The sequence below is a fragment of the Moschus berezovskii genome, chromosome 22, assembly GCF_049115385.1.
Source record: "Moschus berezovskii isolate FMDL1 chromosome 22, NW_MosBer_1.0, whole genome shotgun sequence".
Taxonomy (NCBI): domain Eukaryota; kingdom Metazoa; phylum Chordata; class Mammalia; order Artiodactyla; family Moschidae; genus Moschus; species Moschus berezovskii.
The window spans coordinates 12,507,074-12,526,168 of NC_142481.1; the positions used below are offsets into that span (position 1 = coordinate 12,507,074).

At 48.3% G+C, this 19,095-nt stretch overlaps 2 protein-coding genes across 4 annotated transcripts; one reads left to right on the forward strand and one right to left on the reverse strand.

Moving 5' to 3' along the window:
* Positions 1–1,581: 1,581 nt before the first annotated feature.
* Positions 1,582–9,387, reverse strand: LYPD4 (LY6/PLAUR domain containing 4). Of its 2 annotated transcripts, XM_088830024.1 has the most exons (6): positions 9,290–9,387; positions 8,499–8,622; positions 8,275–8,386; positions 2,859–3,002; positions 2,075–2,401; positions 1,582–1,810 (listed from the first exon to the last, which is right to left on the reverse strand). In XM_088830024.1, exons 1-6 carry the CDS (start codon positions 9,385–9,387, stop codon positions 1,608–1,610), a joined length of 1,008 nt encoding a protein of 335 aa, XP_088686150.1. In that variant the 3' UTR covers positions 1,582–1,607. The 2 variants fall into 2 exon arrangements, with proteins under 2 accessions (XP_088686150.1, XP_088686151.1); XM_088830025.1 differs by lacking the exons at positions 8,275–8,386; positions 8,499–8,622; positions 9,290–9,387 and adding an exon at positions 3,180–3,572 and having other exon boundaries at positions 2,859–3,003.
* Positions 9,388–10,128: 741 nt separating this feature from the next.
* DMRTC2 (DMRT like family C2) lies at positions 10,129–14,577 on the forward strand. Of its 2 annotated transcripts, XM_055412034.2 has the most exons (9): positions 10,129–10,154; positions 10,819–11,046; positions 11,135–11,289; positions 11,571–11,647; positions 11,943–12,126; positions 12,281–12,407; positions 13,170–13,230; positions 13,379–13,550; positions 14,465–14,577. In XM_055412034.2, the coding sequence occupies exons 1-9, from the start codon at positions 10,129–10,131 to the stop codon at positions 14,575–14,577; spliced, it is 1,143 nt and encodes a 380-aa protein (XP_055268009.2). The 2 variants fall into 2 exon arrangements, with proteins under 2 accessions (XP_055268009.2, XP_088686149.1); XM_088830023.1 differs by lacking the exon at positions 10,129–10,154 and having other exon boundaries at positions 10,823–11,046; positions 11,946–12,126.
* The last annotated feature ends 4,518 nt before the right edge of the window (positions 14,578–19,095 follow it).

Genomic DNA, 19,095 nt, shown 5'->3' on the forward strand with positions numbered 1-19,095 from the left:
GAAACCCTAGCAGAAACTAACACAATATCTGACTCATACCCAATAGACTGTATTTAAAAATCACCCTGAAAGCTGCAGTTTGAATTCATAAAGACTTCATTTTATTGTCTTTAATGGAAACAAGTCTTTATTAAGTCACTTATAATATCAGAAAAATTAAACTCTTAAAATTATCTTTATAATAAATTCATATCCGTGCTATCTTTTTTAAATTTTTAAATATTTATTTATTTGGCTTCCTCAGTCTTCCCTGGTGTTGTTGTTCAGTCGCCCAGTCATGTCCGAGTCTTTGCGACCCCATGGACTGCTGCATGCCAGACCTCTCTGCCCCTCACCATCTCCCAAAGTTTGCCCAATTCATGTCCATTGCATCAGTGATGGCTCAGCAGTAAAGAGCCATTGAGTGGCTTCCCCGATGGCTCAGTGGTAAAGAATCTGCCTGCTGCCAATGCAGGAAACGTGCGTTCTATCCCTGGATCAGGAAGGTCCCCTGGAGAAGGAAATGGCAGTCCACTCCAGTATTCTTGCCTGGGGAGTCCCATGGACGGCAAGCTTGGCAGGCTACAGTCCATGTGTCCAGAGCTGGGCACGACTGAAGCAGCTTAGCAGCACTCACCCCTCTGGTCTTAGTTATGGCACACAAGCTCCGGAGCTCGTGGGCAGGAGTTATGGCATGTGGGCTTAGTTGCTTCCTGGCCTGTGGGAATCTTAGTTCCCCCACCAGGGGTTGAACCCATGTTCCCTGCATTGCTAGGTGGATTCTTAACCACTGCACCAGGGAAGTCCCTTTCTTAAAAATGATATTTCCTTTTTAAAAAATATTTGGCTGCATCAGGTCTTAGTTGTGGCCTGTGGGATCTAGTTCCCTGACCAAGGATTGAACCCAGGCCCTGCTTTGGGAGCATAGCGTCTTAGCCACTGGACCAACAGGAAGTCCTTGGCCATCTTAAGTCAAAGGCCCTTTATCATAAAATATGTAGTTTTAAACTTTACTCAAATTGAATCTATAATCCCTATGACTTCCCTACAGGGCCTTCATTTTAAATTCTTATCTGGCTGCGCCGGGTTTAGTTGCAGCACACTAGATCCTCAGTTTTCATTGCGGCTTGTGGGATCTTTAGTAGCAACATGTGAACTCTTAATGGCGGCCTGTAGGATCCAGTCCCCCGACCAGGAATCGAACCCAGACCTCTGCATTGTGAACAGTGTCTCAGCCAGCGGACTGCCGGGGAGGTCCCAAGCCTTAATTTTAAAGGGGAGGAAGTGGAGGCCCAGAAAATGGAGGAGATTTGGCCAGGATCTCAACGTCAATGGCTGAACCCAAGCTAGAACTAATGCTCCCACGAGGAAAGGCGGAGCGTTTGGGTTCCTCCAGCATGCTGGCCATGATTCTGTCACTTTGCCAATGATCCTCCTCCCAGGGCACCCTGCGCACTTCACAGTGAGCACTGCACATTGCCTGTCCCTCCCCAATGCTTGCCACCCCTCTTCAGCTCTTTCACAACCCCACAACCCTCATGGACCACAAGACAAGGCAGAAATGCAACTCTGTAACTGTATTTGACTCTGTGAAAAGGGAGGGGTGTTGGTCTGGTCCAGCTAGGTCCTCAGCCCTTGAAGGCAAACAGGAGGCCTAAGAGGAGGCCCCAAGAAGGGCTCCGACAAGGGGTCCCTGCGCCAGTAAACAGGGCCTTCTCTATGATGTTGATGACCTCAGTCACTCTGATGCTCCCAATATGGTGAAAATGGGCTAAAACACTGGTATGTTCACGAGCACAGCCCATGAGGAGGAAGGTGGTATTGAGAAGCCCTGCAAGGAAGAGAGGGGGCAGTCAGGGACACTTTCAGAACGCAAGCGCCCTGCCCCTCCTTCCAGACACCCCTCACCAACCAGGACACCTGCTCGCCCCCCAAAGACCCGGCATCAGGCACCTTCCCCCTGTTCCCCTTGGAATTCTGTACTACGGCCCCCAGCACCTCTCCAAGTCCCACCCACCTCCCTCAGGGATGGAAAGGCAGCAGGCCTGGAGCTGAGGCAGCAGGCATCTGAGAAAGGAAGTGTGTGTCCTCTCACCTGCCTGGAATTTCACTGTGGAACTGTAACACTTAGTAGCGTCTCTGGGGCAAGACTCAGTGGAGACAAAATTTGGGAGGCAGCTCTTAGAGTGCTCGCCCACACAAGTTGGGCAACTGTGGGAAGAAAATGCTAGAGTCTTGGGCGTCCTGGCCTTGAGGTGCAATATAGCATCCATGTTGGTGAGGTTATTGCAGAGATAAGTCCGGCAGACCCGGCTGTAGGAGGCGATGGACAATCCAGGTGGCGAAACCAGGTAGGAGACTTGCGGGGGGTAAGATGAGGCTGGGCTGCAGCCTTTAAAACCCAGGATTCCCTTTCTGGTCCCTGCGGAGCAGAAGGTTGGAGAGCTCTGATCAGTGTCGTTGGCCACACCCAGTCCAACCTCGCACTCCCACCCCACCCCACCCCACCCCACCCTGCCCTTGCTGCTTGCTCTGCCCCACCACCAGCTTTGCATCTCCCCTACTGTCCACTCGCTGCTCAGATCTCCCAGGTTTTACCTGCCTCTCCTCACCCCTCTCTCCACAGGAGGAGCCCCTCTGCTCCTCTCTCCCGTGTGTCCCAAACTTGTCTTCTCTCCCACCTCCATTCTGCCCTCTTATCCAGCCCACAGGGCAACCAGCTGGGTCCTGCCCCTCTCCTGCTGGTGTCTGGACGTTGTTCCCAAACATATGACGGGATAAATATCTGGAACTGAAGTCCAGAGTCCCTGGGTGCTGGGAAGGGAGGTAGGGGTCAGAAGAGCAAGCCAAAACAATGGAGCAAAGTCACCCCCGCCCACCTGCCTCGATGAACACCAGCGTCTCCTCACAGCCCTCATTCAGTTTACACACCATGCTCCTCAACAGAAACCATTGCCACCTATGGAGGCCTACACCTCTGAAGAGTGAAGATGTCGCTTCATAGCACAGAAGAGCTTCAGCCCCTAAAGAGAGAACCTTTATCTGGTCAACTGCTCCTCACATTGCCTTCTCAACGCTTGAGCTGCCAATCAAGAGCTCAGCCTTCACACATCTTGTCCCCAAGGGACCCAGATAGGCAGCTTTCCCTCCCCCAGTGACAGGAATCCAGGCCCCCCATCCTCCCCAGCCAAGAGGGTCCCGAAGCATCCAGCCCCACAGGACATACAAGGCAGAGAGGAAATGGCCCCCAGGAGACAGAGCAGTTGCATGGGGCTGAGATGCTGGGGTCCCATGGTCCTGTGTTTGGGTCTTGGATTCTGGAACCAATTTCAATCTAGGTCTCAAACTCCGTCCTTGTTGGCTTCTAGATCACTGTTTCTGAAGCAGAAAGTTGATTATCAGTTCCTGTGACATAGGCTCCCTGAGACCTTCAGGGACACAGGTCTTCATCTCCATGGTCTTTCCTCCAGCCTAACCTGAACCCACTCCATGAGCTTCTCAAATCCTGACTCTCACTCTGTTAGTTTCTGCTTTTGGAAATGGTGCTGAGCAGAGAAAGCTGGCTTATTCAAAGGATCACTATTCATACAGGCTGTTCTCCATCCAGAGACAATGAGATCAGAACAACAAATGTGTGAAAGTCAACTGATGTATTACTAAGAAACCCCTGACTTAAAAAAAGAAATGAGAAAGTATTTAGTACTGAATAGCAGCAAACATGCTACATGTCACACACACACACACACACACACGTGCATGTAAAATCTGATGAAAACTGAATAAGGTCTGAAATTTAGTTAAAAGTGTTGTTGTTTAGTCACTCAGTCAAGTCAGATTCTTTTGCAACTCTATGGACTATAGATGGACAGGGAAGCCTGGTGTGCTTCAGTCCATGGAGTCGCAAAGAGTCGGACACGACCGAGTGACTGACTGAACTGAACTAAACTGATGGACTGTAGGCCCCCCAGGCTCCTCTGGGGGAGGAGTCCATGGGATTTCTTGGGCAAGAATACTGGAGGTTGCCATTTCCTTCTCCAAGGGATCTTCCCAACCCAGGGATCGAACCCACATCTCCTGCATTGTGGCGGGATTGTTCACTACTGAGAAACCAGAGAAACCCCAAGAGTACTGTTCAGTTCAGTTCAGTCACTTAGTCGTGTCTGACTCTTTGCGACCCCATGAATGGCAGCACGCCAGGCCTCCCTGTCCAACACCAACTCCCAGAGTTCACTCAAACTCATGTCCATCAAGTCGGTGATGCCATCCAGCCATCTCATCCTCTGTCATCACCTTCTCCTCCTGCCCCCAATCCCTCCCAGCATCAGAGTCTTTTCCAGTGAGTCAACTCTTTGCATGAGGTGGCCAAAGTATTGGAGTTTCAGCTTCAACATCAGTCCTTCCAATGAACACCCAGGACTGATCTCCTTTAGGATGGACTGGTTGGATCTCCTTGCAACTCTCAAGAGTCTTCTCCAACACCACAGTTCAAAAGCATCAATTCTTTGGAGATCAGCTTTCTTCACAGCCCAACTTTCACATCCATACATGACTACTGGAAAAACCATAACCTTGACTAGACAGACCTTTGTTGGCAAAGTAATGTCTCTGCTTTTTAATATGCTGTCTAGGTTGGTCATAACTTTCCTTCTAAGGAGTAAGCGTCTTTTAATTTCATGGCTGCAATCACCATCTGCAGTGATTTTGGAGCCCCCCAAAAATAAAGTCTGACACTGTTTCCACTGTTTCCCCATCTATCTGCCATGGGACCAGGTGCCATGATCTTAGTTTTCTGAATGTTGAGCTTTAAGCCAACTTTTTCACTCTCCTCTTTCACGTTCATCAAGAGGCTCTTTAGTTCTTCTTCACTTTCTGCCATAAGGTTGGTGTCATCTGCATATCTGAGGTTATTGATACTTCTCCCAGCAATCTTGATTCCAGCTCGTGCTTCTTCCAGCCCAGCATTTCTCATGATGTACTCTGCATATAAGTTAAATAAGCAGGGTGACAATATGCAGCCTTGACGTACTCCTTTTCCTATTTGGAACCAGTCTGTTGTTCCATGTCCAGTTCTAACTGTTGCTTCCTGACCTGCATACAGGTTTCTCAAGAGGCAGGTCAGGTGGTCTGGTATTCCCATCTCTTTCAGAATTTTCCACAGTTTATTGTGACCCACACAGTCAAAGTCTTTGGTATAGTCAATAAAGCAGAAATAGATGTTTTTTCTGGAACTCTGGAACTCGCTTGCTTTTTCCATGATCCAGTGGATGTTGGCAATTTGATCTCTGGTTCCTCTGCCTTTTCTAAGATCAGCTTGAACATCTGGAAGTTCACGGTTCACGTATTGCTGAAGCCTGGCTTGGAGAATTTTGAGCATGACTTTACTAGCATGTGAGATGAGTGCAATTGTGCGGTAGTTTGAGCATTCTTTGGCATTGCCTTTCTCTGGGATTGGAATGAAAACTGACCTTTTCCAGTCCTGTGGCCACTGCTGAGTTTTCCAAATTTGCTGGCATATTGAGTGCAGCACTTTCACAGCATCATCCTTCATGATTTGAAATAGCTCAACTGGAATTCCATTATTTCCACTAGCTTTGTTCGTAGTGATGCTTTCTAAGGCTCACTTGACTTCACATTCCAGGATGTCTGGCTCTAGGTGAGTGATCACACCATCATGATTATCTGGATAGTGAAGATCTTTTTTGTACAGTTCTTCTGTATATTTTTGCCACCTCTTCTTAATATCTTCTGCTTCTGTTAGGTTCATACCATTTCTGTCCTTTATCGAGCCCGTCTTTGCATGAAATGTTCCCTTGGTATCTCTAATTTTCTAGAAGAGATCTCTAGTCTTTCCCATTCTGTTGTTTTCCTCTATTTCTTTGCAATGATCACTGAGGAAGGCTTTCTTATCTCTCCTTGCTATTTTTTGGAACTCTGCATTCAGATGCTTATATCTTTCCTTTTCTCCTTTGCTTTTCACTTCTCTTTTCACAGCTATTTGTAAGGCCTCCTCAGATAGCCATTTTGCTTTTTTGCATTTCTTTTCCATGGGGATGGTCTTGGTCCCTGTCTCCTGTACAATGTCACGAACCTCCGTCCAGAGTTCATCAGGCACTCTATCAGATCTAGTCCCTTAAATCTATTTCTCACTTCCACTGTATAATCAGAAGGGATTTGATTTAGGTCATGCCTGAATGGCCTAGTGGTTTTCCCTACTTTCTTCAATTTAAGTCTGACTTTGGCAATAAGGAGTTCATGATCTGAGCCACAGTCAGCTCCCGGTCTTGTTTTTGCTGACTGTATAGAGTTTCTTCATCTTTGGCTGCAAAGAATATAATCAATCTGATTTCGGTGTTGACCATCTGGTGATGTCCATGTGTAGAGTCTTCTCTTGTGTTGTTGGAAGAGGGTGTTTGCTATGACCAGTGCATTCTCTTGGCAAAACTCTATTAGCCTTTGCCCTGTTTCATTCTGTACTCCAAGGCCAAATTTGCCTGTTACTCCAGGTGTTTCTTGACTTCCTACTTTTGCATTCCAGTCCCATATAATGAAAAGGACATCTTTTTTGGGTGTTAGTTCTAAAAGGTCTTGTAGGTCTTCATAGAACCGTTCAACTTCAGCTTCTTCAGCATTACTGGTTGGGGCATAGGCTTGGATTACCATGATATGGAATGGTTTGCCTTGGAAACAAACAGAGATCATTTTGTCGTTTTTGAGATTGCATCTTTTGTTGACCGTAATGGCTACTCCATTTCTTCTAAGGGATTCCTGCCCACAGTAGTAGATATAATGGTCATCTGAGTTAAATTCACCCACTCCAGTCCATCTTAGTTCACTGATTCTTAGAATGTCATCATTCACTCTTGCCATCTCCTGTTTGACCACTTCCAATTTGCCTTGATTCATGGACCTAACATTCCAGGTTCCTATGCAATATTGCTCTTTATAGCGTTGGACCTTGCTTCTATCACCAGTCACATCCACAACTGGGTGTTGTTTTTGCTTTGGCTCCATCCCTTCATTCTTTCTGAGTTATTTCTCCACTGATCTCCAGTAGCATATAGGGCACCTACCGATTTGGGGAGTTCCTCTTTCAGTACCCTATCATTTTGCCTTGAGTGGCAGCTGTGCAGGCACAGGAGGCCGAGAGGAGCTACTCCACGTTCAAGGTCAGGAGGGGTGGCCGTGAGGAGATACCCCTCATCCAAGGTAAGGAGCAGCGGCTGTGCTTTGCTGGAGCAGCCATGAAGTGATACCCTACGTCCAAGGTAAGAGAAACCCAAGTAAGATGTTAGTGTTGTGAGAGGGCATCAGAGGGCAGACACACTGAAACCAAAATCATAGAAAACTAGCTAATCTGATCACATGGACCACAGCGTTGTCTAACTCAATGAAATTAAGCCATGCCTTGTGGGACCACCCAAGACAGAAGGGTCATGGTGGAGATGTCTGACAGGTGGAGAAGGGAATGGCAAACCACTTCAGTATTCTTGCCTTGAGAACCCCATGAACAGTATGAAATTAGGTTTACAAATAGCTATTTCTGGTATATCCTAGGTACCCAAAACAGACTTCCAACTTCAACTACAAAAGAACACGTAAAAGGATGTGGCAGTATGGTGGGGATAGTGAGCTGAAGGCAACATGGGCATCCCTCCCTGAAACCAAATGAACATGTAACACACAGGGGATGCATACCATGGAACAGCATGCACTAGTTAGAAGCCACTGATTAGCTGTACACATCACATGCACATGGATGGATCATAAAAACACTCTGTTGATTAGTTTTAATAATAAACAACTCAATGTCACCTGCATAAGTTAAAAACATCCTGCACGTAAAACACTGCACATCTTGCCAAGAACACACACAGACTAAAAGAGATATGTGTGTGCCATCTGAAATGAGCACCTGTGGGACAGTTAGGGAATAAAAGTGGGGAACTGGGGATTACTGGAAATAAGTAAAACGCTGTGGGTAGTACAAAGTTCTTAAGACTTTGAACTCAAAGACAGGCCAAGGTTGGAATATTTACCTCTCCACTGACTAGCTGAGTGATCTTGTGCCTCTTACTGAACTCATTTATAAAACATATTAAAAATATATCTCATAGACTCATTATTAAGATTATTAGCATAAAGTGCCAGGCAAGTGCTAAGCTCTCCAAAATGTCTCCCCCTGACCCCCATCTCTCTCTCTCCACTATCTAAAAGATAAAGGTCAATCTCTTTAGCTGGCATTCAAGCCTCCCACATACAGGCCACCCTTCATCCTTCAGACGGGCCCCAAACAACCTTTCCAATTTTGTCTAGTACTGCTCCCCTGCACAGCAGTCCAGACAGAGGTCACTTCTGCCACACTTTTCTGACCAGAATATCTGACACAGAGGATCCGTAACCCAGAAATCTGCAGCAAACCAAGAAGCCAAGACCAGCAGAAAAGATGGGACACGGAAAGGGGGAATGAAGGCAGACAAAAGATCAAAGGAGTTGGACCAGGCAGAGCACAGGGCACACACCTGCCTGGAATGCAAAACCACAGGCCCCAGCAATATGGGTACAAGCACGGACACAACCAGAAAAGACTGGAATAAAATCCTCAAGGAAAAAGAGTTGAAGTAGTGGTCAGAGGAGACACTATTCCTACAAGAGAAACCACACTTAGAAGGAGGAGCAAATTAATGGAACGGAAACTTACAGGGAGACAGAGGATGAGCAGCAGAGAGAGCACAATTGGGAGTAGCAGAAAAATGAGGAGTTGGGCACAAAGATCGAGTTCTGGAGTGGGGAGGAGACTATCTGAGAGGCTCAAAGACAGAAAAGAAGGCAGGGCGGGATGCATAAAGAAAACGCGACAACACAGAGGATGGGGTGGGGAAAACGTGAGATAGGTCTAATAGAGATGCACAGAGAAGGCTACAATTACAGAGTGGAGACCAGAGAATGGGGTGAAATCCAGGAGGAAGATGAACACGGAGGGTGGAAAGGGCTAAAAAGAAAAATCATATTAGTATCTCGGGAACCAAAGACTGGGATAGGAGAGGAAGGGGGACAGACTATGCGGGGATGAGGCACGTGGAGAAAGGGTTTCGAAAATCAGCAGGATGAACAGGCAAGGAGAGAGACTCCAGAGAAGGAAAATGTCAAATTTAGGGAAATCAGCATGGACACAGCCAATAAGCGACACAAGGAAAAGGCCACAAAGTCAGAAGGTTGGACCCGGGAGGGAAACAAGGATATCACTGGTAAGGGAACATAAAAGGAGAAATGTAGATCGTGAGTTGGGGTAGTAGGAGAGAAGCAAAAAAACACACGGGCGTCCACGCAGTAAAAGCCGCTCAAGTCCTGGCCACCAAATGCGCCAGAAGAGGGGTGGTGCAGCGCAGACCGGAGGACGAGACTGCGCATGCGCCGATGGGTCCGGGTCAACGTTCGCGGGAAGGCGGGCCAGGCGGCCGTTCCTGGGGGCGGGTCCAGCCTTATACTGGAAGCGGTACTCGAGGCCCCATTGGCCACCTCTCCCAGAAGGAGAAGAACAATTTGGGAAGGCAAATCACAAGGAGAAGGGATAAGTGCGAGACTCAACTCGACGCGCTATTGGCTGGATTGATAGTCCTTCGCGAGGAGAAGCGGACCGGAGATAAAGGGGCGGGCCGTCAGTGCAAGATCTTGAAGCGCATTGGTCGGTTGCCTCAGCGCTGGAGACGCCACTTCAAGTTCATTGGTCCTTTTGAGAAGGGGCGGGAAAAGTGGCGCGAGCGCAGCCGTTCCTCACGCCACTGCCTCACCGCCTCCTTTCGCTTCCTCCAGATTGACTCTAACTCTGCTCCAGGCTGTGGTAACTCAGGACTGACGAGATGAACACGACCCCGCCCCTCCGTGTCTCTTCCCCTCCCTCTCTTGCTCTGGACTCCCCGCCCCAGGCATCCCCTCGCCTCCCTGCTCGCGGTCCTCGCGCCCCCTTCCCTTCCCCCGCCCCGCGGACCCTGGGCGCGCTCCCCGAGCCCCGCCTCCCTCCCCGCGGCAGAGCCGCGGACCCAGCGTTTGGGGGGGTACTGCTCCAGAATGGGGTGCGCGAGGAACATCTGAGTGGGGCGGTGGGGCTGGAGTGGCTCGAGACTACTTGTTGGGAGTCGGTGAAGGCGCGTGATGGCCGGGCGCAGCGACTTGCCCGGGTTTGCCTTAGTTTGGAAGGAGTGTGTGTGCAAGAGAGGAATTTGGGCCTTGGGGAGGGGGGACTTTGGGCCTAGATCAGGGCCTGGCACGTGGAAGGGGCTCAGTAAACCTTTGCTGGGGAAATGAAAACAATTCTTGAAAGTGGGACAAGGGATTCTTGAGAATGATATATTTACTGGGGTGCAAGGGGGTCTGATTAAAAGGGCTGCCGGGAGAAGTTGAATTGCACGGCATACATGAGGGTTAAGGTTTGAAAGGGGAATACAAAGCATATGTGGGAATTGGATAACTGCAGGAGGGAAGGATGATAATTGTGGAAGAGGATGCCAGGAAAATCGTGGGAATGGGGTGGTGATGGAAAGGGGAGTGTAAGAACTGTTGCAGGGGGCATGAGTGTGCCCCAAACTGGTATTTGTTCTTGGGAAGGTACAGATGAGCAGAGAATAATGTTTGGATGGAAAGATACATAAGAAAGGAAAGAGTAGAGAGGTTCTTGGAGAGCAGAATGCCCCAGAAAGGGTGAAGAAAGGAGAGAACCAGGGGAGAATCAAGGGTGACAGCTGAGTCCCGGGATGGGCAAAGTGGGAAAACCCTTCTGGTGTGGTCTCCCATAGTCAGGACAGGACCCACGTGGTCATCCTGACCTTCCATTCCTGCCCCTAGATCCATGGACCCCAATGAAATGCCTGCTGTCCACCACTGCCCTTCAGACTCTGCCACAGGGGGTGAAACCAGAGCCCCCCAGGGCATGGAACTTATCCCCAGGAGAGCTGTCAGTCGCTCTCCAACCTGTGCCCGTTGCCGCAACCACGGTGTCACTGCCCACCTCAAGGGCCACAAGCGCCTGTGCCTCTTTCAGGCATGCGAGTGTCACAAATGTGTCCTCATCTTGTGAGTATGAGATCCAGAGAAGGGAGAGGATGGGCCTCATCTAAAAGGTGGCTGGCTTGACTTCTGACTCACCACTCCCCCTTTTTAGGGAGCGCCGAAGGGTCATGGCTGCCCAGGTGGCCTTGCGTAGGCAGCAGGAGGCGCAGCTAAAGAGGCATCTAGCCCAGGGACTCATGCGAGGGGAAGCTCCTCCCAAAGCTCCCAGCCGTGTCAAGAAGGGAGTCACTCGACCAGGGGTCCACTGTAAGTGTCACTGGCTGTGACCAGAGGAATTTAGGCAGGAAAAGCCTAAGTAGGGAAAAGAGCCCCAGTCTTGCCACTGAATTGATGTATGATCTTGGGCAAGGAGTTTCAGTTCTCTGGGCCTCTCCCTCCCCAACTGTAAAATGTGATTAAGTGTTGGAAGGATGTAATGAGATCAGGGGGTAGAAATGGGACAGAGGGAGATAAAAATTCAATTTGGGGCTGGAGTGGGAGGCATTCAGGAGAAAGAGCTCCCCAAAGCTCTCCCTGGTCCCTCACAGCTGGAAAGGAGAACATAGCACCCCAGCCTCAGACTCCCCATCATGTAGTTCCACTGGCACTGACACCTCCTGGAAAGGTAAGGAAGGCCTGTGCCAGTCCCACTGGCACAAGGTCCCCTGGGCCCTGAGGGAGTGACTCCTGTCCTAGCCCCTGCCCAGATCCCTTCCTTTGTGCCCTCAACACCTGGGTTCTAGGTCCAGCCCTGACTTGCTATGTAATCTTGGGCAAATCACTTCTATTCCCTGGCCAAAATGATGGGGTGGGATTTTGCAGCCCTTCAAGCTCTGAAGTTTGGGGGCCCCAATTCTATCCTATAAGATTCCTTCTCCAGCCTTGAACTTGACTCCAGCCTGTGCTCCCTCCCCTTGCAGGAGAACTCTCGGGGCCCTCTGCTGCTCAGTCGTCCCCCAGAAGCCTTGCCTTTGCCCTGGACTCCAATGCCTCCAGGCCCTTGGGCCCCTGGGCACTGGCTGCCTCCAGGCCTTTCCATGCCAACCCCAGTGGTGTGCCGCTTGCTGTGCCAAGAACCTGCTGTCCCACTGCATCCTTTCCCTGGTAAGATGAATTCAACGTTGATTCAACAGGTATTTGAATGACTGTGTACCACTGTGTCAGAAAGAGAAGAGCGAAAGGATATAGGGTAGGAAAGGCAAGACAGAAGCCGTGATCTCTGAACACTATATACTCTGCATTCTCTTCTCCTCATTAGGTTTTGACCCTGGCACTGCCCTCCGGCTGCCCACTCATGGGCCTCTCCCAACCTGCACAGGATCTCGCCCAATACTGACAGCTCCTCTTTCTGGAGAATCCCAAGGGCCTTCAACCCTGCCCCGCACGTAAGTAGGGAAAAAAAGACGTGTTTATGATGTGCCTAACCCTGTGCTGGACACCATAGTAGATGATGAAGAAAAAGTCTCAGACTATTGTGTGATGCAGAACTCTCCTAACTGGATAGCTATGAATCTTTGTACAAGTATCTTTACTTCTCTGAGCCTGTTTTCTGTTAGTAAATCAGAGACAGTACTACCTCTTGGTAATAATAAGATTTAGCAATAATATATGGAATATACTTAGCACAAGCCCTGGCCTTAAACAAATAGTGGCTATTAAATCTGCTTAAACAGATAGGGTTGAATTGCCTGCTCACGTGAGGGGTGGAGGAACATGATGTAAGAACTTCAGAGGCCTAGGAGAGAGGCCAGAGGCCATTAGACAAAGTTTCCTAAAGGTTGGCCAAGCTGCTCCTCAAGTTCCATGGGGATTAAGGAACTAGGAGGGAAGAAAATCAGACACTGGTAGGGCAGAAACCATCATTCAAATCCCTCTAGGTGTTTTGCCCATTTTTTTTTAAACTGACACCAATTATTTCCCAAAATCCTTACAGTAGCTCTGGGAGTAAGAAGCTGTAAGATGTTTCCATTTTACAGAAAACAAAGCAGGGCAAACAGAGGGAGGGACTTGCCCAAAGCCACAAAACCTAATGACTACAGGCACTCAGAATCCCAGATCAGAACACAGCAAAATCCTGTTCCTCTTTTCATGTATACATGTCTGTCCCTGAGTTTAATCCCCCTGGCATCTTTTCTCCTTATTTCCAGGTGCTCAACACTGATACTCCAGCCCTGTGGCACCCCAGACCCTCTTCTGCTACAGCCACAGGTCCTGAAAAAGAAGTGGGATCCAGGACCCTGGGAGGAAGTTCAGCTTGGGGAAGGGAAGAGTAGGGAATAATGAAGTAACCGGGGACAGGGAGCCTCTGGAGGGTGGGCAGAAGTAGGGATTCCCGGTCTGCGTTTCTCCTTTGCAGGCCACTGGACCCTCTCGCCTGACCTGGACCTCTGCCTCCTCAGAGCGGCAGCTGCAGCGGGAGGCAGCTGAGGCTCTTGTGGGACTGAAAGATTCATCTCAGGCTCCCCGCCTGACTCCCGGCCTCACCAACCCTGCCTGGATCTCCCTGCTCCATCCTTGTGGCCCACCAGGTAACCTGTTCTCTAAAAGGAAAGGATGGGAAAGGCATGACTGAGAAATGGAGGTGCTGGAACAAGCAGGGACTAACCAAGATCAGGAGGTCAGCAAGTTGAAGATCCCAGGCCCCACGCTTTTCAACCTAGCCCCTTAGATTACAGTTGAGAGTTATTCAGTGAATTTATTTTTTTGTGTGCTCAAAAGCAAATGTCCAGTGCCCTGATGTCAAGGAAAGTGAGGCCCTGAGAGAGGCCTGAGAGCATATAGCAAGTCAGTGGCAAAGCCTGGTCTCCTCACTCCAGCCCAGGGCTTCTCTGGACCCATGGTGCCTGCTGAAGTCTGGAGAGGGACTGAGGAGGTATCAAGAGTCTGGTCTGGACCCTTGATAACTGCTTTTAAGGAGTTTCCTATTTGGCAACCTGCCTTTAAAGGCATCCTATTTGGAAAACCTGGACGCTTTCACAAAGTTTAGTGATAAACTTGGAGAGATCTAGAAGAATCTTGAGGCATGAGAAACACATGGGGAAAGGGAAGGCTGAGATTTCTCCTGTCCAAAATGATGGGTTGGGCATGCAGTGAGGTGAGGAAGCTGGCCTGAAAGAACTGCTAAGACAGAAGCAGGTGAGTTTGGAAGGGCTTCTGATCACGGAAGTAAACAAGCAACCGTACATGAAGGGGAACAAGGGAATATTTCTGAGTAGGCAGGGATGTATTCAGAGACTCTGAGCTTTAGAAAGGTAAGTATGGTGGCTGTGATGGAGGAGTTGGATAAGGCAAGACTAGAAGTGGTAAAATCAGTGAGGAGGAAGTATTTGCTATAATCCAGGTGAACAAACATGGGCCTGGATTAGATGGGGTAAAAAGGGAGGGTTTGCTGGGAGGGGAAATGGATGTGACCTGGTCTTGCCCTCTTCCTTCCTTCCTGTAGCTCCTGCTGGAGGAAGAGGATTCCAGCCTGTTGGGCCCTCTCTCCGGCCCAGCCCAGCCCCTTCCGTGGCTCTGCATATTGGGCGACTAGGGTCCATTTCCCTCCTAAGCTAGAAGCCCAGAAGTGGAAGCCCCGGGGGTAGGGGGCAGCACCTGTAGGCATTGCATATTTGGTATTTTACTCACAGATTTCTGCGTGGGATTTAATGTAGTACATGCTTCAGGCTTTTTTTAAAGCTCTCAGGTGCTTTGTTAGCTTTTGGTTCCTTTTGTAGCATGGCCGTAAACTTGGCCAAAGGAGGATATTCTCTTACCTTCCTTGGGTCCCGGGACCTTTTAACATCCCCAACAAAGAGAAGGTTGTGCAGTTTAAGCTAACCAGTATCTAAATAGATTTCTGCACGAGTTCATGTTCCAGGGTATTCTTTTGACATGCGATCCTGTATATACCTGTGCACTCATGTCTGCCTCCATGCATGTGAAAACAGAAGAGTATTTTCGTTTTGTGTCTTGGTTTGTGTGAATAAGCAAGAAATAAACCAGTGTTGTATTAAGCCACTGAGATGTGGGAGTTGTTTTTCACCACAGCTTAACCTAGTCTATCCTGACAGAAAGGACTTGTTCACTTCACTCCTCAAAATGAAAGTCAGTTCCTTAGTAACTACCACAAGTAACTACAAACTTGGATTTCTTTGTATGGCCAGGTAAGAAAGAGTGGTAGGGAAACACAGTAGGTGATTCACTGATTGAATAACTGACTGCTCTGTGCCAAACATGAACAGTCCCCAGCTGTTCAGAGGGGCACAGGCTGAAATACCTACAGGGCCAAACAGATCATATAAGTGAATAAAGAAGGCCAGAGGAGCCCTGGCAAACTGAGAATGCATGCCCCACCTAAGGGGGCAACTTCCTTTTGGTCCTAGTGAATTGTTGCCAGGCAGGAATGTGGGCTCAGTACTGCCATATCTTCTGATTTTTCAAGAGAAGCTTGAAAACTAGATTTCTGTTTTACATTTCTTAATTTTCAAATGTTGGCTCAGTTTTTCTTTAACTTCTGTGCTGTGCTTAAATCCTATGTAGGTCAAACAAAACATATCTTCAGGCCAGCTTTGGTCAATGGAATGCCAATTTAATGCTCATCTGTTGTTGTTTAGTCACTATGTCATGTCCGACTCTTTTGTGACCCCATGGACTCTAGCCTGCCAGGCTCCTCTGTCCATGGGATTTTCCCCAACAAGAATACTGGAGTGGGTTGCCATTTCTTTCTCCAGGGGATCTTCCCAACCACAGGATCAAACCCACATCTCCTGCACTGCAGGCGGATTCTTTACCACTGAGCCATCAGGGAAGCCCCAATGCTGATCTAATATATAGTATTTTTATAATGGGGAGACTGAAATCAATCAGAACAGGAATAATCAAGTTAGTCTTTAGAAAAGATTTTTCCTGAACTCGGAAGGTTCATGTATCTAAGATTTGAAGGACCTATAAAAGGATGGTGACAATTATCATTTATTGAGTACTCACTGTATGCAATTCCCACATATCCTCACAGCAACTCTGTAAGCGATGCATGATTACTCTGATTTTACAAATAAAGGGACAAGCTTAAAGAGATAAAGTGACTTGTCCAAGTATTTTAGGAAAAATTTGTAGGCAAATACTGAAGAAAGTTTCCTTTTCCTTGCCAGGCCCAAATCAATTGTGTTTGTTGCTCAGTCGTGTCCAACTCTTTGTGACCCCATGTAAGCGGCTAGGCTCCTCTGTCCATGGGGATTCCCCAGGCAGGAATACTAAAGTGGGTTGCCATGCCCTCCTCCATGGGAACTTCCCAACCCAGGAATCAAACCTGGGTCTCCTGCATTGCAGGCAGATAAATCAATTAGTAGATAATTTTTATAATACATAGAATGAAAAATTCAGGAGTCCAGGAGACAGACAGACATCCCAAGTGTTCTTCAAAAAGTCTTTGCTTTTGTATTCAAGATAGCAGTAAGTATTAATATCTTACTCACGTTTGTTTCTTAGTCCTCTGCTGTCAAGTTTTTCTTGAACTGTTCCAAGTACGTGGCGACCTGTTGAGCTATTCCAAAGATACAAAGATTTGGAGACCCCCATCCCCATTCCCACTGTTAGAAGGGCCAAAGAGAAAGTTCATGCCTGGGAGGATGATTCTGCCTGGGCACTGATTCTGTTTCCTAATGTTACCTACACACCTCTTTTTATTCAAGATAATTGATGGTGATGGCATCCAATTACAACTTGCTATTTTCCAGTTTAGGGTCTTGAGAAGATGAGCTGCTTCTAATTCTAACAGATTACAGAGCAACAAATCTCCAACACTTCTCAGGACTAGGACTCACTGCAGGATAACCAAAGACCTAAGTCGGTTCACACCTTCCTTCCCTGACCTTGTTTTAACTTAGATGTATGATTGCCAAATTAATAGACCTGCCTAAGCCTTGTGTCATGCTCTCTCAGTGATAGATAGCCAAGTTCCATAATCAAGGCGGAGGGAAGCATTACAACATGCAACATGGCTAAGACCCTGCTATTCAGGGCTGACCAAAGGTCCCCAGTTCACCAAGCTCACACAGCTGGGAACAGATAAAGTATGATTTGATGTTAAAGGATGACTTGAGAAAAGGGAGGGGGGAAAAAGGAAGTCTTGAAGACTGGAGAAAGGAGCTGGAAGCAGGCCACTCCTTATGGACCCATTTCTCTGCAGCCTATCTCCCCTTCTTGTCAGACATGGCAGGACCTTTTACACTCCTGACTAGATCTAGTTTGTCAGGGCTCCCCCATTGCTTCCCCAACCACTTCCCCAGGGAGAGAGGTGGAAGCTCTGCAGAGCTCAGGTGTGGAGAAAAAGTCAGGTTTGCCAATTGTTCATGCTCCTACGTGGCTAAAGCATCCTTCCCCTGCAGTTGTGGGGAGCCACTGGGCTCTTGGCCTCTGACCAGCCTTTGGAGATTAAAGCTAATAGACTAAGCACTGTTTCGTACGTCACTCCCTTTCCCAGCACCCACTACCAGGTGACAAAAGGTGTTGCCCAGGTCCAATAGGGTACTGAGTAAATCATCCCTCTTCTAAGCTTCATGTACCATCCTCATTCATGTTCTGCAGAAATCACCAATGAGTTTCCAGATTTGGAAACTCATCCTGCTCCTCTCCAAACAGACACGCATGTTTCACTTCAGAAGCTCCTTTTACATTCTGCCCTTTGGGAATCCGCACTCTCTTTCACTCAGCCCTGTGTGAACCTGGTCCACTCCAGACTATCTATGTTCCTTGACCAATGTAGCACCATCATACCACCCACCCCCATCCAGTTTCTCTACTCAAACCCTCATTGCCTGATCCACGAGACCTCATCCTGCATCCCTGTCACATTGTGTAGCTGGCTCTGCAGCCGCCAATGTATATTCACATAGACAGTTCTATAACCCATGCCCTACATAGACCCTCATCCTTTTCATCTGACTTAATATCTCTAATAAGCCTCTTAGATAAGACTTCTTTACATTCCTCAGGGGCTCTTGGCCCCTAGTTTACAAGCCTGATCACCTTGAGCTGGGCCTGTTCAACTAGTCTTCCCCTCTAATGGAGCCTGCATTCAACTCCTCTCTGGCCATTCAGCATAAATGACTAAACAAGTTGCCTTGATTCCTTAGGAATTTTTTTTTCCCCTACAAAGTTAATGTATTGTACCATGGCTTCTCCCCTCATCACAACATGAAAAACTTCCTACCCTCAAACCATTTTTTAAGAGTTTTTTTCTCTCAAGCAGTTTTTAGGTTCATAGCAAAATTGAGCAGAAAGTAAGAGCTCCCATATTCCCCTCGCTCCCCAAAGCCTCCCCTCCTATCAGCATCACACATCAGAGTAGTACGTTTGTTAGAATTGCTGAGTCTACGCTGACACATTATAGTTTACATTAGGATTCATATTTCAATATTTTCTCCTCGCAGCAAGTCAGCAACTTCATCAAACCACAGGTGTGTCCTCTGTGTTCTCTTAGACGGATTAACCTAGATAATGCATGTAACACTATACATATTTACCTGTTCCTTGCACAGAGTAGGCACACAAAAAACATTTGTCGATAGAATTAGTGTGCACTTTGTCTGAAGAGGGCTTCCCAGTAAGGAATCTGCCTGCAATGCGGGAGGCCTGGGTTTGATCCCTGGATTGGGAAGATCCCCTGGAGGAGGGCATGGCAACCCACTCCCGTATTCTTGGCTACAGAATCCCCACGGCCAGAGGAGCCTGGTGGGATACAGTCCATGGGGTCACAAAGAGTCTGACAGGACTGAGTGACTAAGCACACACACATGTCCGAAGAGACTTGGGCTTTAGGAGGTAGAGCTGAACTTCGAAGGTCCCGCCTCTGCTTCCCTGTTCCTGCTCCTTTCTGCTCCCCGCCTCCAGGGCCTCATTCACACTCCGCTCTCCTGGGCCATGGTGAAGCAATTTCCGCCCTAAGAAGGGTGGGGCTTCGTCTCCTGCTCTCGCGAGTACTGCTGGTCGAGAAAGGGCAAACAGGCCGCAATTCTTCCGTGTCCTTCCTCTGGGCTCCCGGTAACAGTTCCGCCCTTACTAGCCCCACCTTCGGCCAGAAAAGCCACTTCC